Source organism: Antrostomus carolinensis, unplaced genomic scaffold (genome assembly GCF_000700745.2).
Source record: "Antrostomus carolinensis isolate BGI_N321 unplaced genomic scaffold, ASM70074v2 scaffold19601, whole genome shotgun sequence".
NCBI classification, from domain to species: domain Eukaryota; kingdom Metazoa; phylum Chordata; class Aves; order Caprimulgiformes; family Caprimulgidae; genus Antrostomus; species Antrostomus carolinensis.
Window position 1 is genome coordinate 3,556 of NW_010295079.1, and position 15,675 is coordinate 19,230.

The 15,675-nt window shown below is 36.6% G+C and overlaps 1 protein-coding gene across 1 annotated transcript in view; it reads right to left on the reverse strand.

Moving 5' to 3' along the window:
- Positions 1–15,675, reverse strand: part of CEP126 (centrosomal protein 126) — a gene marked incomplete at both ends in the record, with an annotated part of 39,504 nt that overhangs the window by 1,909 nt on the left and 21,920 nt on the right. The window contains 9 exon segments of the mRNA XM_029087445.1: positions 1,305–1,501; positions 4,284–4,348; positions 6,743–6,913; positions 7,417–7,504; positions 7,800–7,918; positions 9,509–9,670; positions 11,894–12,227; positions 12,230–13,093; positions 13,095–14,036. Of these exon segments, the coding sequence (XP_028943278.1) occupies positions 1,305–1,501; positions 4,284–4,348; positions 6,743–6,913; positions 7,417–7,504; positions 7,800–7,918; positions 9,509–9,670; positions 11,894–12,227; positions 12,230–13,093; positions 13,095–14,036 (2,942 nt within the window).

The window sequence follows — 15,675 nt, forward strand, 5'->3', positions numbered from 1 at the left end:
GCTGACTATTTGCTACTTACGCAGCTTGCCTCAATCTCGGCTGACATCGCTCCCCAGCAGGTAGCTCTAATCCCCTGATAAATTGTCTATTGTTGTGATGGGCATGTTTTCCTCTTCTCTCCTTTTTACAGGCTGGTTCCCTCCTAAGCAATGACAGCACTTATTAAAGATAACGGTAGGGTGATCTTGGTGTGATGAAGAATAATACAATTTAACATATACTTTTGCCAAATAATAATGTGATTGCTTATTTTGGGAAGATGCATTCTATTCAGAGAAATGCCAGAGTCCCTGTGGGTGCATGTTCCCATGGTACAGCACCGAGCCCGCTCCTGAAATACAACTCTCCTAAGCTCCCAGGCACTTTAACCAAGACCAATGACACTGTGTGGGGTTCAGGCATGTCTCTGATAGAAATACGGTAGTGCTTAAGTTCCCAGACCAACCCCACAATCCTTACTGTATAGCTATGAACAGAAAATCAGGCATCTAATATGGAGTTAAAAATACAGAGATTTAGTAAATTGCTTTTATTGCTTATTTCAGCTAATTACCATCTTAGATTTGTTGACTGATTCTGTGCATTCTACAGCTTGTTTCAATGTTTATCTACTTTGTACAGAAACAGCAGAGGAAGAGAAAAAGAGAGGAAGTTAAAAAGTTACCACTCCTTAGCATTTAACTAACTTCACAGATTTAGGTATTATGCTAATTAACTAAGAAAAGGCTTTTAATCTAGAACTGACATAACAATGCAGACAGATTTATCACCAAACATGTAAAATCTGTTGACATGTTAATCATCGTGCTACAGATGAATTTAAAGTTGAGGGACCAGTGTCTAACCTGCCAGTCCCAGACTGCCAAAACCAACCTCTCTCTCCAAAATAAACACTTGCAAAGAAAACTGCAAGTGCATCTCTAGCTCTGCAGACAGACGCTTAGACGCGTTCTTGGACTACGTATGCCCTGCTGCAGAATATATTAATAGTTAGCTCCATCTGGGTATCTTAAACACAGGAATGGAAGTCTCATCTCCAGGCCTGTTGTCCCCGCTTTGCTTCCTTTTATGCAGAGACTGCGTATTATGGATTACAAAGGTAAAGCCAATCAGGAAAACCAAAAAACAGCTTTTGCTGATGAGCTAGCTGGGTGCTTATGGTTTTGTGTTTCTACAATCGCTGTTTTAGCCTAAAGCTGACACTGAAGTGGAGAGGTTTCCCTGTGTACTTCAGTGAAAGTGCATCTACATACCATGAGTTGTACATTTCCTTCCAAAGCACCTTTCTTTCTAATTTCCTGACAGTTTCAGCCTGGGGTTCTTTACATGAGGAGCTGAGGAAGAATTGCTCTTTAAGTGCAAGTGTTCATAAACATTGTCGGGAAAATCTGGAGAACAGGAATCTCTAACAAATTGAACAAGACCTGCACGAGCGTAGGCTAGGAGAAGTATGACGTTGGGAGCACAGTTAGTTTTAGAGCCATCAGATGTAGCTACTGACTAAGGGCAAAACACAGTCTGCAGTAATTTGTAAGACAGCCACCAATATAAAGATAAAAGGTGAAACTCCATGTATTATTTACTGGTAATCAAGTAACTTTAAAAATATATCTTTTACAATTGTAATAGAATCTATTAGTGAATCTTAAAATCTTGAGAAATTAGGAAAGTGGTTTACAGATAATCTAAGCAGCAAAATATTTTTTGTCCTTTCACCTGAATTATGGGTACAGGAAATCTACACAATCAATACAAACAGTAAAAATGTGAAGTATTTTCATTCTTTTGATTTTACGACACAGTGCATAGTAAAATAGACTTAATTATCCTAAAAATGCTTACCAGTCAGTTGACATTCATTATTTGAGCTACTGCTTTCCACTTTATTTTGTTGCTAATTTAATAGTGTCAAATAGTATATACATTACATATAAAGTACATCAAGCTAATGTCAATATCTCCTGTACAACTGCAGTCGATTGTGGGCTGAGGCATTCTGGCACTGCTGTGAGGCTGCTGTAGTGCTTGCCAAAGGGGAGGAGGTACATTGCTGAATACTCTATAATAAAATGGAGAATAATGAGATATACATGCATATAAACAGAAATGTGATCAAGTTAGATTATTAACATGCAAGAAACATAATTTGATTATATCATGTGATCTGTTTTCCATTAGATAAACAACTGTGCACCTTCATCTGGATTTAGAGGTTGGTATTACAGGGTACAATGTCATTCACACGAATTACTGAGTGAATATCCTTACTTTATTTGGATGCTCTGAAACTAGGAGAGCTGAAGCAGGTTGTTCTCTTGGTGAAGTAAACACTTAAAATCCCACCACTTTTCAGAGCAGAAGATTTGACAAAATCTCAGTCACCTATACTTCTGCAGCTGGGAACTTGTATGGCAGTTGTTCACTCTTATCATCAAGAAGCATTCCAAACCAGTGCCTGAGATCTGAACGTTTATCTACAGCTGGACACCTGTTGAAATGCTTAAGCGTATACTTGAGGAAAGAATGATCTTAAATGGCTTAAATGAAATAAGGGGAAATGGCTTCAAACTGAAAGAGGGCAGGTTTAGATTAGATATTAAGAAGAAATTCTTCACTGTGAGGGTGGTCAGACACTGGAACAGGTTGCCCAGAGAAGCTGTGGCTGCCCCCTCCCTGGAAGTGTTCAAGGCCAGGCTGGATGAGGCTTTGAACAACCTGGTCTAGTGGAAGGTGTCCCTGCTGATGGCAGGGCAGTTGGAACTAGATGATCTTTAAGGTCCTTTCGACCCCAAACCATTCTATGATTCTATGAAATGTCCATCATCAAACTTCCAGAGATTGGCCAGTCTGAGTAACATCTATTGTTTATATTTTATTCACGAAACGTAAATCTTGTAGATGAAGAATCAGTGGGAGAAAGCTTTCACAGAATCACAGAACAGCCTAGATTGGAAAAGATCATTGAGTCCAGTCATTAACCTCACACTGACAAATCTCCAACTAAACCATGTCCCTAAGCAAAGGGACATGTCTTTGTCATAGACCAGCCAGCCAAGAAGTCTGACTATTGAAAGCCAGGAAGATGCATTGGTGGGGGGAACAGGGGGTTTTTTGGTTGTGGGGTTTTTGTTTGTTTGTTTTGTTTTTTCAAGTAGGACAGGCTCCAGAGAACATACATGCTCAGAAATGCTTTAGTAAAACAGCTAGATCCAATAAAGGTAGCTATGCTACACCAGTTGCTGAAAAATACAAAATTTACAAATTGTTTAGCCATAAAGAATTAAATTTGTAAGACAGGAGGCAGAAGACAGGAAGCTGAGGTTCCAAGTCACACCTGCTACTAGGATTCACAAGAAGAGAGGTAATGATGTGCTCTGTGTTCTTTTCACACTCTCACTTCAAAACCAGGCAATCATTTTGAATTTAGGAGCCTGGATACTTTGTGGGGTTTTTCAGTCTCAAACTCAGTAAGCGGAAAAAACCTTCTGCATAAAGAGTATTTAACAATTTTAGTAACAGTTTATCCAGAAAGCCTTTGAAACATGTGATAGTCTATAAAGTATGTGAAGTATACAACCATCTGCCTATATTTTCTCCGCAGTACAAATATACAGTAAAGGAGGAGACTGATAATACAGAATTATAAATACTAACTCCTGCATTATAAACTGAACATTTGACATCTACATTTTGTACTTCAGACACCCATCTACCTATTCAATTCTTCATACTCCAGGCATCATGATTATTTTGTTTCAAACTGACAAGATCTAGAATACATGAAACAAAATACAAACACTTATTGAAGAAAGGCAATACCTATCAGTTATAGAACATGACACATCTGCAGGCCAAAGTAAGAATTAATTGTATTAACAATTATTTTACACACTACCATGCATCATACCCCCTTTCTTCTCTATATTATTAAGAAACACAAATTAATTATGAGCTATGTATAGTTCAAATGGACCCTAATAAATTACTCTTCCTTAAAAGTTCTTGGAACTGCCTGGACTTTGCAAATGCTTTCAGATTCCAAAAGGAAAATGAAGCTACAGGTTGAGGCAGTCTGGTATAAACTGTTAAAGCCTGTTTATGGTACTATAAAGTTCATATATGTGGGGTGGGTTTTTTTTTTACATAAATAGAAATTTGAAAATCTGTCAAGCCAGTTGAACAGATTGATGTCAATATTTCAAATTATATTTTTACCATTAAAATAAGCCATAATGTTGGTTTGTAGGAATTAAAGCTGAACATCTTTAAACTAAATACTTACTAAAGGGGTGATTATCTGCAAAACATTTGAAGCAGATGGGTTTCTGGTAATGGCTTCTTGAACATCTAAAAAGAGCATAAAAATATATTATAAATATTATGTAAACCAAATACTACAATAGAAATATGATTCACAGTCAAATATTCAACACAAAACTTCCCAAAGATTGTGCAAATGTAGTTTAATAGCACCGTTCTTTCTTCCCCCACCAACAACTGAAGTGTATGCTGTATCTGTATTTTTAAAATTTGCAGCTAGATATTATTATCTGAACAAAAAATTTAGTGTCAATAAAGAAATCTAAAGCTAGAGAAAAAAACACCAGCTACTCTAAGCTGGCAATAGAAATTCCAGATTTGCATTGGTCAGTGACTAACTGTTATTCATTAAAAAGATTGCTCCGAAGCTACACAGTTTTAGTCACTTAATTTGGTAACATGTGAAAACAAAGCTAAAAAAGGGGGGTCAGAAAGGTCACGGTTTAAAAAGCAATGTACTTACATGACATGTAAGTACTTACAACACTTTACTTACTTACAGGCACGTACTTGCAGGTACATGTCCTATAAGTCTACCTGTAAAATTTCACAGCTTCTTATTACCAATTTTAATCCCCAAATGATTAGGCAAGCTAATTAAATTTCTAAGATACATATGTGTATGTATTACATTTATTTTCACAGTTACTTCATTTACAATCAGTTAATGCCTATGGTTTTTCATAGTTTCTATCATATTCCTTATGGACTTCTATAGTTTTCATAGTTACCCTTTTCACACTTTGCAAACTTCAGCTTTCTTGCTCCCAGTTCCTTTGCTGCATTTACCTTTGCCTCTGTTTCTTTGTTATTTCTGTTATTTATACAGCAATTTATTTTTTGTTTTCTTGTATTTCTCTTTTCATATCTACTTTCTTAACCCAAGCACATCATACTAAAACTCCTCTCTGACAGAGTTCTTCACTTGCCTGGAAGTAATGACCATGAGGTACGCTATAATGAAATTCTAAGCTACTGTTTGATGGGAGCAGGAATTGTAAGCTACAGCTGCAGAAAGTTTCTAAGCAGTTGCAAAGATCTTTTATTCTGCTGTTGCAGATTACAGGAAACTGAAGCCTTTTTCCTCAAAGTCAAGAAATCCACCATTTGATGTAGAAACGTATGGATAGTGTGTAGGAGCTTAATAAGCCCTGGTTTAGTTTAATTCCAGTCAGTGGGGAGGTAGATGTGGGTAACCTGGCCATGAAATGCTGCAGTCCACAAAAAAAAAGTAGACTAGTAAAATAAAATCAATGGACTTCAAGAAAGCAGACTCATAAACTCAAATAATTGGCATGTAACATTTTAAATGAAAAAAGTCCAAGGAAAACATAAAATTCAGGAGAGCTGGCAATTCCATAAACAGCAAAAATGGCAAGCAGAAGTTATTCCAGTGATATGGAAAGCCAAGCAGTCCAGTGAAGAGACCACGTGGACTAAGGCACAAGCTCCCTGTTGATTTCAAATACAGGATGGAGCACACAAAATGCAGAAACTATGTCAAACTAATGAGAATTTTCATGAAAGACCTGTACAAGCATTTAGGTCAAAGCAAATACTAACCATTAGATACAGAGGCAATAGACCCCAAAAGTAAGTTTGTTCTATGAGTATGTCTGTTATAATTGGATGATGAATTGAAGCACTGGCTAACTAACCATTGGAGAGAAAAAAATATCAAGAACAAGTACAGACTTTTTCCCCACATTCTTCAATAAAATGTCAACTCTGATGGGATAGCTCCCACAAAAAGCACTAGAGTAAAGCAGGTAAGAAATCAGCCTGGCACAGAGACAGAATAGGTCAGAGGACACTCGGGAATGTTTGAGATTTTTAAAATAGTTGTGCAAGTGATATTCGCATAAGCAAACAGATTTGGTTGCAGCAATCTCAGAACTGTATTTGTGAGAGGAACATCCTAAAAGACTAGAAAAAAGGAAATGAAAAGGCATTCATGATGAAGGGTTATATTTGCAAAAATATAGGGTGTATAATATAAAGGGTAATTATTTGCAAAAATAATTGCAAAAAATTAAGATGGATAAACACTGGAACAGATTCCAACGTGAGGCTGATACATCTCCATCTGTACACTTTAAAGAACAGTTTTGACAAACAGCTGTTAGAAACAACAGCTACAGTTGGGCTGAGATAGTTTCTGAAGGTGTCTTGCAGTCACAGTTTGAATTATTTTTTTGACCAAGGCAAAGCCACCATTATTTTAAATTAATTTCATTGACTCTAAGAAAGATTTCATTATTTTGATCTCCCGTTTGCTACATTTAGTAAAGAATAATAAGAAAATAAGAAGAAATATATTTCTATCACAGGATTCATGTTTTTAATCCAAATTAATCCATGACAACAAAATATAAATTACTTAATAACTTGATGCAGGATCCTATTTATTATCAAATTTACTTTGTAGCCTTTGATTGAGAAAATCAAGAGACTGGAAAATCTTCTGTTCTTCAATTGAAAGTGCACTCCTGGCTGGTTGCACACTTTCCATAGCTGCCAGGATTTCATCTTCGGCAACTGGTGTACTTGCTAGTTTTTCTGCCAAAAGAAACTGAACAGTGCTTTCTGAAACTGAAGAGATTACAGGAGTAACTTCAAATCAGAAGAGCTCATGACATTTAAATATGCTGCTTACTTTCATTACTACAGGTCTGGGAAATACACAAAATTCACATTAAAAGAGCAAAAAATTGTCAAAGTCAAGAAGCATTAGAAAATGACATAATTAAGATCACTGAGGCATCTTATGATCGGCACCACAGCAAGTTTCTACTTTGGAAATATGATAGCAAGCAATACCTGTCCATATCGTACAGTTATGTATGGCACACACACCCACCATACAGTCCAACACAAACAGGAATGGAATGAAACTTGACTATACGTTGTAATGCATTTATAAACCATCAATATCATGACACAAAATGCTATCTTATACTTCTGTGAAAAAAAAAAATTAGGTCTACACAACTTAGAATCACTGATGCCAAAGAGAGAAGTTATGCTACGCAGTGGATTGATGAGGTCACTACTTTATGTATAACAAAGAATTGAAGTGAGATGTGTTACTCTACCTTCGTCAGACTTAGAGGTGTTACTCGTATTTCGTACTGGATCAAATGCAGATTGAACAGGACTCAGCTGGACAGCACGTAACAAATTCTAACAAAAACATTATAAGAATATTTAAAGTGTGATTTAAGGTAACTATAGTACTTCCTGAACATCTTTATTTGTTATTTCATATTACTGAATGTTTTCAAGTGCAAGAGAAATAGTGTGTACTAACACAGTAGAGGTAGTCTAGTTGGTTTTATGATTTTCCTTAGCAGTGGCAGCAAGCTGGCCAAGCGCATTGATTCAAAATGTGGTGACACTGAACAATTTTTTATATTCTTAAAAATCCTTCCATTTCGAGGATAAATAAGCTTTTTTAAAAATAGTATTTAATATTTACCTGTGCACGATAAGTAGGCTTCCATCTTTTAGAGGCTATAATTTGCCTTCTGTGTTCTGAAATCTGCTCATTTTCACCATTGTCAAAATCTTGCTTTTGTCTTCTAACAGGAACACCACCTTAAATGAGATGCATCCAAAAATAAACCAAAAAATCTATGAAAACCTTGTAAAGCTACTAGTAGCAAAACTAGTAATGGTGAGTAAAGGTCTCTGTCCAAATTCAAAAGTTTACCTTGTGTATGTTTACATCTGATCTCACTAAATGTATTTTGTTATAATGAAAAGAGAGAAAGAGGCACTCCTAATGCATGTTTAATTTCACAGTAGGACAGGACTATAAAATCCAGATGTGGATGGTATGTAGACATTTATAAGCAGGTTAAGTGAAGCTGCACTTTGAATCCCAGTTAACAAAGGTGGTCTGTACAAAGTTACAAGGTGGTCTTACAAAGCAAGAGGGAGGATGAACAGACAGTGAGCTATGAGATAACCAATACCAAATAATGTGCCAAAAAGTAATGTTTTAGAAAATCATTTGCATTTAGAGAATTATCCCAAAGTCTGGTTGTCCAACACGGTAAATGTCTGTTGCCAGGGTGCTGTATTTTGTATCTTAATAGAATCAACATTTGTTAAGAGTATCACAGAATCCTAGAATGTTTTGGGTTGTAAGGGACCTTTAAAGGTCATCTAGTCCAACCCCCCTGCAACAAGCAGGGACATCTTCAAGTAGATCAGGGTGCTCAGAGCCATCCAACTTGACCTTGAAGAGTACATAGTGCCATGCAGAAAATACGTAATTGTTCACATGGTTTATTTGATTCACAGAATCACAGGGTGATTGAGGTTGGAAGGGACCTCTCGAGGTCACCTGGTCCAACCTCCTGCTACAGAAGGGCCACCTAGAGCTGGATACCAGGATGACATCCAGATTGCTTCTGAATATCTCCAAGGAGAGTGACTTCACAACCTCTGTGAGCAACCTGTTCCAGTGCTTTGTCACCCTCACAGTGTTTCCTAATGTTTCCTCCCTCCAGGTATTTATAGACATTCCTGAGATTGCCCTGACCCTTCTCCAGCTGAACAGTCCCAGCTCTCCCAGCCTTTCCTCATAGGAGAGATGCTCCAGTCCCTTCATCACCTTCATGGCCCTTTGCTGGACTCTCTCCAGTTTGTCCATGTCTCTCTTGCATTGAGGAGACCAGCGCTGGACACAGTCCCCCAGGTGTGGCTTCACAGGTGTGATTTGAATGTAAAGTCATGGGTTAAAACCTTAAATCTACAGCTTGGGATTTTGTAGTTAATCTTATTAATTAATACAACTGTATACTAATTTTAGTTAAGACAGTACTGCTATATAGCATTTTCCCTCGGCTAGAGAGGCCTAACCTAGGCACTGTACCTCAAATTTTTCTCAGTTTTGTCGGGTGTAATAATACATTTTCAAAATTAAAGCATCAAGTTTCAAAATTTAAATTAATTTCTTAATTAAACTTTCAGGCATACAAACTGGAGATGCAAATCAGTATTTTCATGTGCAAGTCAGGAATCTACATATCCATTACCCATTTATTTACATAATAAATATTTACATAGGCAGTTTAATGTAGAGTTCATGATTAGACCAAGAGGTCTTTTAGTGCTTTTAACAGAATTGTATTTCTTTAGTTGTTATTACAGTGATAGCTAACAAAGCAGAATTCTTACCATTTGCAGAAAAAGAAAACAATTCATTGATCCTAGAAGCAGATTTGAAACTACTCATCTGGCTGTTGCCATCAACAGTGACATGGGACACATCAGCTTTGAAAGGCTGCCATTTAGTTATATGTGAATTATTGCAATGTGACACATGGTGCTGAATAGCACCTGGAAAGAAAAGGAAACGTCATCATGTTACATTGAATATGGGGGGAAATTTAAAAAGAAGCAAAGAAGAAAACCTCTTGTTGCATTAGTAATCACACAATGTTTTTCTGAAAAATAAAATCCAAAGTTGCCCTATTGATATGCATCAACATTTAATTTGATTAGTTTGCAAGGCATGCTAGATCTATGCCAAAGAAAAGACTTCTTTGGGAAATTTAAGACAAAAATGTAATAAACAATAGTCTCTTTAATGAGACACTGAGATAAACAGTCTACCCCTGTTTAACTATAAGCTTGTGAATGAGCCCTGTATTTGTCACAGGCTAAATGTTACACATGTTTTAAAGCATTTTACTGACTGAACACCAAAAGACTTAAAATAATTCTAATATCCAGCTACAGAGGATGATATATGTCAGCCAGAAGATATACCACTTGGAGCCTGGAAGCCAAATTAAAGGGAGATCCTCATGGACAACAATTTTATTTATTCATCTTGTTCTCACTCATTCTTTCTGTAGCATACATTTGGCCAAGCACTGCAACAAATCATATTTTCTACAATGTCCTCACAGGCCTTATTGAGCTCTGTAATAGTGCCACAGTAGGTATTTTACTCAAGAACAATGCAATATTCAGACTGGCATAGCAAGCACTTCAGAACAAAGACTATGGTCATCTATGTACACTTACATGCAGTAGAACAAATACTGGCATGTCATTAAGAGTTATCTTGAGTATTTAAAATAAAGAAGACTTTAAAAACACAAAATCTAAGCAGATACTGAGAGAGGGACACATTTTAAAAGGGACAAATTTTAAAAGTGGCTACTCAGCTCTTCCTCTAAAAGAGCTGGAGCTATGTGACACTGGGAATGTAGCCTTTAAAGCTGCAGTTAAGACAGTATTAGCAGGGCATGCAACTTTGGACCAGTGAATTTCCTGATTCATTGATCTGATGTGCAAATAAGGACATCAAGAGGCAAGTATCTCTGCTGGAGGCTAAGTACATGAATGCAAGACTCCATTTCCAATGTAAAACCAAACAGGTTAACTTAAGTCACACATATCTCAAGCTCATCTGTTTGACTTTGAACTGGAATGGACAAGCAGATAACATTTCTTATTTCCCACCCTTGCTTGAGGCCAAGAATATTCACCTACCTTTACTCTTACACAACAGAGGTGTTCTGAATCACTCCATAATTAAAACTATGTATTACTGTAGATAAAACTAGAAATTTAGGTTTTTAAGTGATGAGAATTACTTATTTTGCTAGAAAGTGTCTTTGAGCTGCACAGCTGATCCTCGGGGTGATCCCAGTACATTAAGTGGTTTGGGTTTACAGCTTCAGGAGCTCTGCCTCCAGCTGCAGCCCTCACTAGGAAGCAAACCAGCACACAACATACAAATTAAAAGCACAAGGATGCCATCAGTGCCCAAGGCACAGAACGTAGCTAAGCTGCAGGGGAGAAACAAAGCAAATCAAAAAACATGAAACATGTTTTGAAATGTAAAAGCCAGGAGGTTAAAGTTTATTCTCCCAAATTTCTTATGCATCTTTCCTCTATCTTAATAATCAATCACTGCACCATATTGTCCCCAAGGTTAATTTTTAATAAAATGCAGGATTTGTCCTAAAATTTCTTAAAATTCTTCATAAATCAGACATATTTTACAGCACAGCAAAATTTATCCAGTAGAAGCTTTTTTTTTTTTTTTTTTTTTTTTTTTTTAAGGATTAATTGTATTACTGGGACTAAACCAATTATTTTAGAAATTTACAGTGTCAGCAGTTTAAAAACATGGTAGAACTAAATTTCTTTCACACTCAGGTGGCAGTGATTGTTGGACAACAAGCTATGACTCCCAGTTACCTTGTAAAACTTGCTCATATAAACTTAGTCACTTCCTCCTATATAATTATTTTGACCACCTGCCACATCTGCTCATTAATCAGGAATATAGTATCAGGGAAAAGAGTTCCTTTTCATTTAATAGTGTAGAGAGGTATTAAAAACGGGGATCAACATTTGAGAGGCCTCTGGGCACTGCTAGAATAGAAATGACAATGACAAATGGTGAAAGCTTGTTAAAACTGGCTGTATTGTGTGCACGGATGAAAGGCTGGATGTTTTAACTGAAAACAAAGTTGTGATGTAACTGAAAAAGACTTTCTTCTGAACATCCCCCCATCCTAAACCCAGAAATATGACTCTTACCAGTAGCAGAGACTTTTGGAGCTCGGGCAGTATGAGCTGCTTGCCACGAGGTACATTTTTTTCCAGCTGTTGGGGAATGATGGAGATGTAATCCATTTTCTGTGTTAACAGGTCTCCTTCCAGTGCAGGTCACTGAATGATCTTGACAGGCACTTGTCTGAACACCATTTACAGAACAAGTACTTCTTGCCCAAGGTTCGTATTGGTCCGTGCTGCAGCCAGATGTAGGCATTGCAGTGGCCAAGTCCGAATGACAAGTAACACCCTCACTCTTTTCTGTACAGTTTCTATTGAAAACCCGATCTGCTAACAAAATAGGCCTTTCATTTAAATCATAAAAAAAAAATTCCTGCTTGTAGTGACAGCTTGAAGACTTGAAGGCGGGGGTGGCTGCCACCCAGGGCTGGCTGCGTTTTCACCACTTCTGTTTCCTGGAAGAGGTGCAGGTGGTGGGTGAGGTGCTAGCAACTTCCCTGGAGCTTTTAGGGTTTTGGTGGCTTCAGTGGTCGACTGTGGTCGGATTATAGTGCCTGTTCTCTTCCTGGGTATAAGACTTGGCTGGGATCTTACAGATCTTGGTCTTATAGTTATTTTTGCCTTATTTTTGAGTTGATTAACTTCATTAATTTTAGAATTATTGCTACATACTGGGGGTTTACTTTCTTCATCTTTTGATACCATCCAAGCTTTTTTAGCAGAAAAAGATCCAGTAGGCATAAATATATTCAGAGATGTGCATTCTTTATTTGATTCTTCAGTTTTAACATTTGGTTTTGATATATGAGAGTTTTCATGATGATTTTTTATGAACATGGGGTTTGAAGGTTGAGCAATAATACTTAAATTCGTCTTAGGAGCATTATCTGTAGTTTGGACATACTGCAGCTGTGCAGAAAATATTTCACTGGTGTTTTTTTCATAGCATTTATCATTATTTTCTATTATTATCTGGTTAATTTGATCACACCATCTTAACTTTCTATTGTATTTTTCATTTTCTACACTTTTCTTCTTTATTTTTGCCAGTTCCAAACTGTCTCTGATAGATGACAAAGGTAGAGTGCCAAAACTGATCCCATGGTTCATAATCACAGATTTGAAATGACTGGGTTCATATTTAGAGTCCTTTAAGATACCTGTGAATAATCTTGCTCTTTTTCTTTCAAGAATATTGTTTTTCAGGGTGTTGCACTGTGCAGGAAAAAAAAATGCCAGAATTTAGCTCTGTATCAGACAGCAGTGACATAGTTTCCACCATATTTCCCTTTTCTTCCTCTTTGTTATTCTGTTGGTTAACATTGCGCAGAACTGAGGCGTTGGGTATATCCTGAAATAAACGTGATCCTGGATTAAGGTCAGCAATACATTTAATATTTTCTTCTTTTGTTTCAGTCATTTTTCCTGAGGTATTTTTTAAAAACTTCATACTGATGTTTTTGTCCTTTTGTAATGTATCAGCTGTGCTGGGAAGGCAAGTGGAACGTCCTTGATTAGGAAATGAGATTATAGATGTTGCAATAAATTGACTGGAGGTTTGCACAGATGCAGTTCTTTTTTGTGGGGTCATTTTAAAACTCTGATCTTGCATCAGATCCTGAACTTTTTCTCCTGGAATAGAGTCAGGGCTGGCCCAGGCTTTGCTAGGACTGGAAACAGGGTGACCAGTGGCCAATGTGCTAGCCATTCCAGAAGGCAGCTTGCTTCTTTCTTCTTTTATATTTTGCAGAAAACTAAAAGCATCACTTTCTTGCTTACCAGAGGCAGAGAACTCTGCAGGTTTTTTTCCAGTTCTGTGAGAAGCAGATGATTCCTCTTCTGAATTGTTTACATGTTCAGGATGAGTTAGAACATTATGTTTAGCTAAAAGATCATGAATAGGTAAGTTGTGGTTGTTTTGTGAATCTACATTTCTCAGACAATTATTTAGATGCATATTTTTAGAAGAAGTACTCTGAGCTGTATAAAGCAAACCATTATTCCTAGTCTGTGATTTTTCTGGATTGTACAGGGCACAGTCACACTGTGTAGTCAAAGATGATTCACTCGGTGTTGTGTAATTTCCATTTTGTTCTCCAGCCTCAAGACTGTCAAGGCTTGACAAGCTTTCTGAATCATCTGTTTTCTTGACTTCTTGATGAAAATGCTGAAATACAGGCATAAAATCAGACTGTTACATTTATCAGATTTTTTTTTTCTGATACTAATTTTTCATTAATAAGAGCCTAGGCTAAAATACAATCAATATTTAGCTTGGTGTTTTTACAACTTGGGGTTGTAGCACCAGAAGTGTTTCCATCAAGTCAAAATTTACCTGTGTTCAATTGCAAAAGAAAATGCTGTGGTTTGGGCATGAAACACAGAGGAAAGAGCTGCAGCAAATTTAATCCTAAATTTTATATAAATTGGACAATATCAAAAAAGGAAGAAGATTGGTCTAAACAACATTACTGCTTCTGGAGTGCCGTATGGCACAGGGTGGTTTTTGTACTCTAACATGGAAGGGAGTTCACAAAATGAAAGAGAATCCATAAAAATGCAGATTTGAAAGTGGATCTGCCACAAACTGCATTTTTTCCATAATACTAGACTGAATATGTTTATTTTCATACAAAGTGCCACAAGTGATGAGGATTTAAACCTTGTCATGGCAAACACAGAAAACATCTCTCAGCTGTCATCATCACAGTGATTAACACCTCCCCCCAGCGAAATCCCCTCTTCTCATCTTTCAGAAAGAAGAAAATATCATCTGATCTATGAGGACAGATCAGGTCTAAGGGCATATGGCAATCCCATCTACCCCCCGACTTCTTGGTTGAACTTTAATGTGGTGATGAATAAGAGCAGCTGGCACCATCCGAATCACCACTGGGACAACTTTATATATGAACTACACAGGCATTTTCTTCACTATTACATCTCTATCCAAACACTGAGATGCCTGACATGGTGGAAAATACATACATTTCTAAGAACAAAATTTCAAAATACAGATACATTTAAAGGAAAACAAGCATATAAACTATTTTTATAATCTTGTATTCTCTCTCTCTGCTGTTAAGATCAGTTCTACCCAACTCAGCAGCTAAGTGACTTTAAACCATAGGTTGGAAAAAATTGGTGTGAAAAAACTAAGAGAGAAGCTGCATTAGACATGCAATCTTAGGCAATGAAGGTTTTTTTTTCATTAGTGACTTTAAATGGAAAATGTTTCAAGTAGCAAAATAAGTTAACCTAAGTGAGTGATTTTATATCCCCTGGCAATTACAATAGAATTAACATTTGGAAAACTTACCAAAGAATGCATAAAATTAATTAGTGAATAAGAACATATTTTTGTAGTAAACCTTTCAAAAATTCTAATAAAATGGTTATACCATAATATTGCATAGTTTATAGCTGTACTAATATTTTAAATTGCTGATTAAAAAGCTTAGTGAGTCCTGAAAGACCTTTTATGATTGAATTAAATCTTGCACTAAATCTTCAGAGCTTGGTGCAGTCTTCCATTGTAGTTATGATCTGAGATAGAGAATCTAAACAGAAGAACAAAGCACTGAGTGTACGGAAAGATCCCTCTAGGGAACATTTTCAAACTAGAGCTATACAAACTGGTGTCTTTCTAATAGAAAGGAATAAATAATGCTTTGTTAGTTATTTATTAACCTTTATGTTTGGCTAAATTATATTGTTAACCTCTGGTTGAACTTCAACAAACAAGAAAAAGGCATTTGCTCAGAGTTTTCTGTACCAGGCCAAATTTAAGGAATAACTTTGAAATA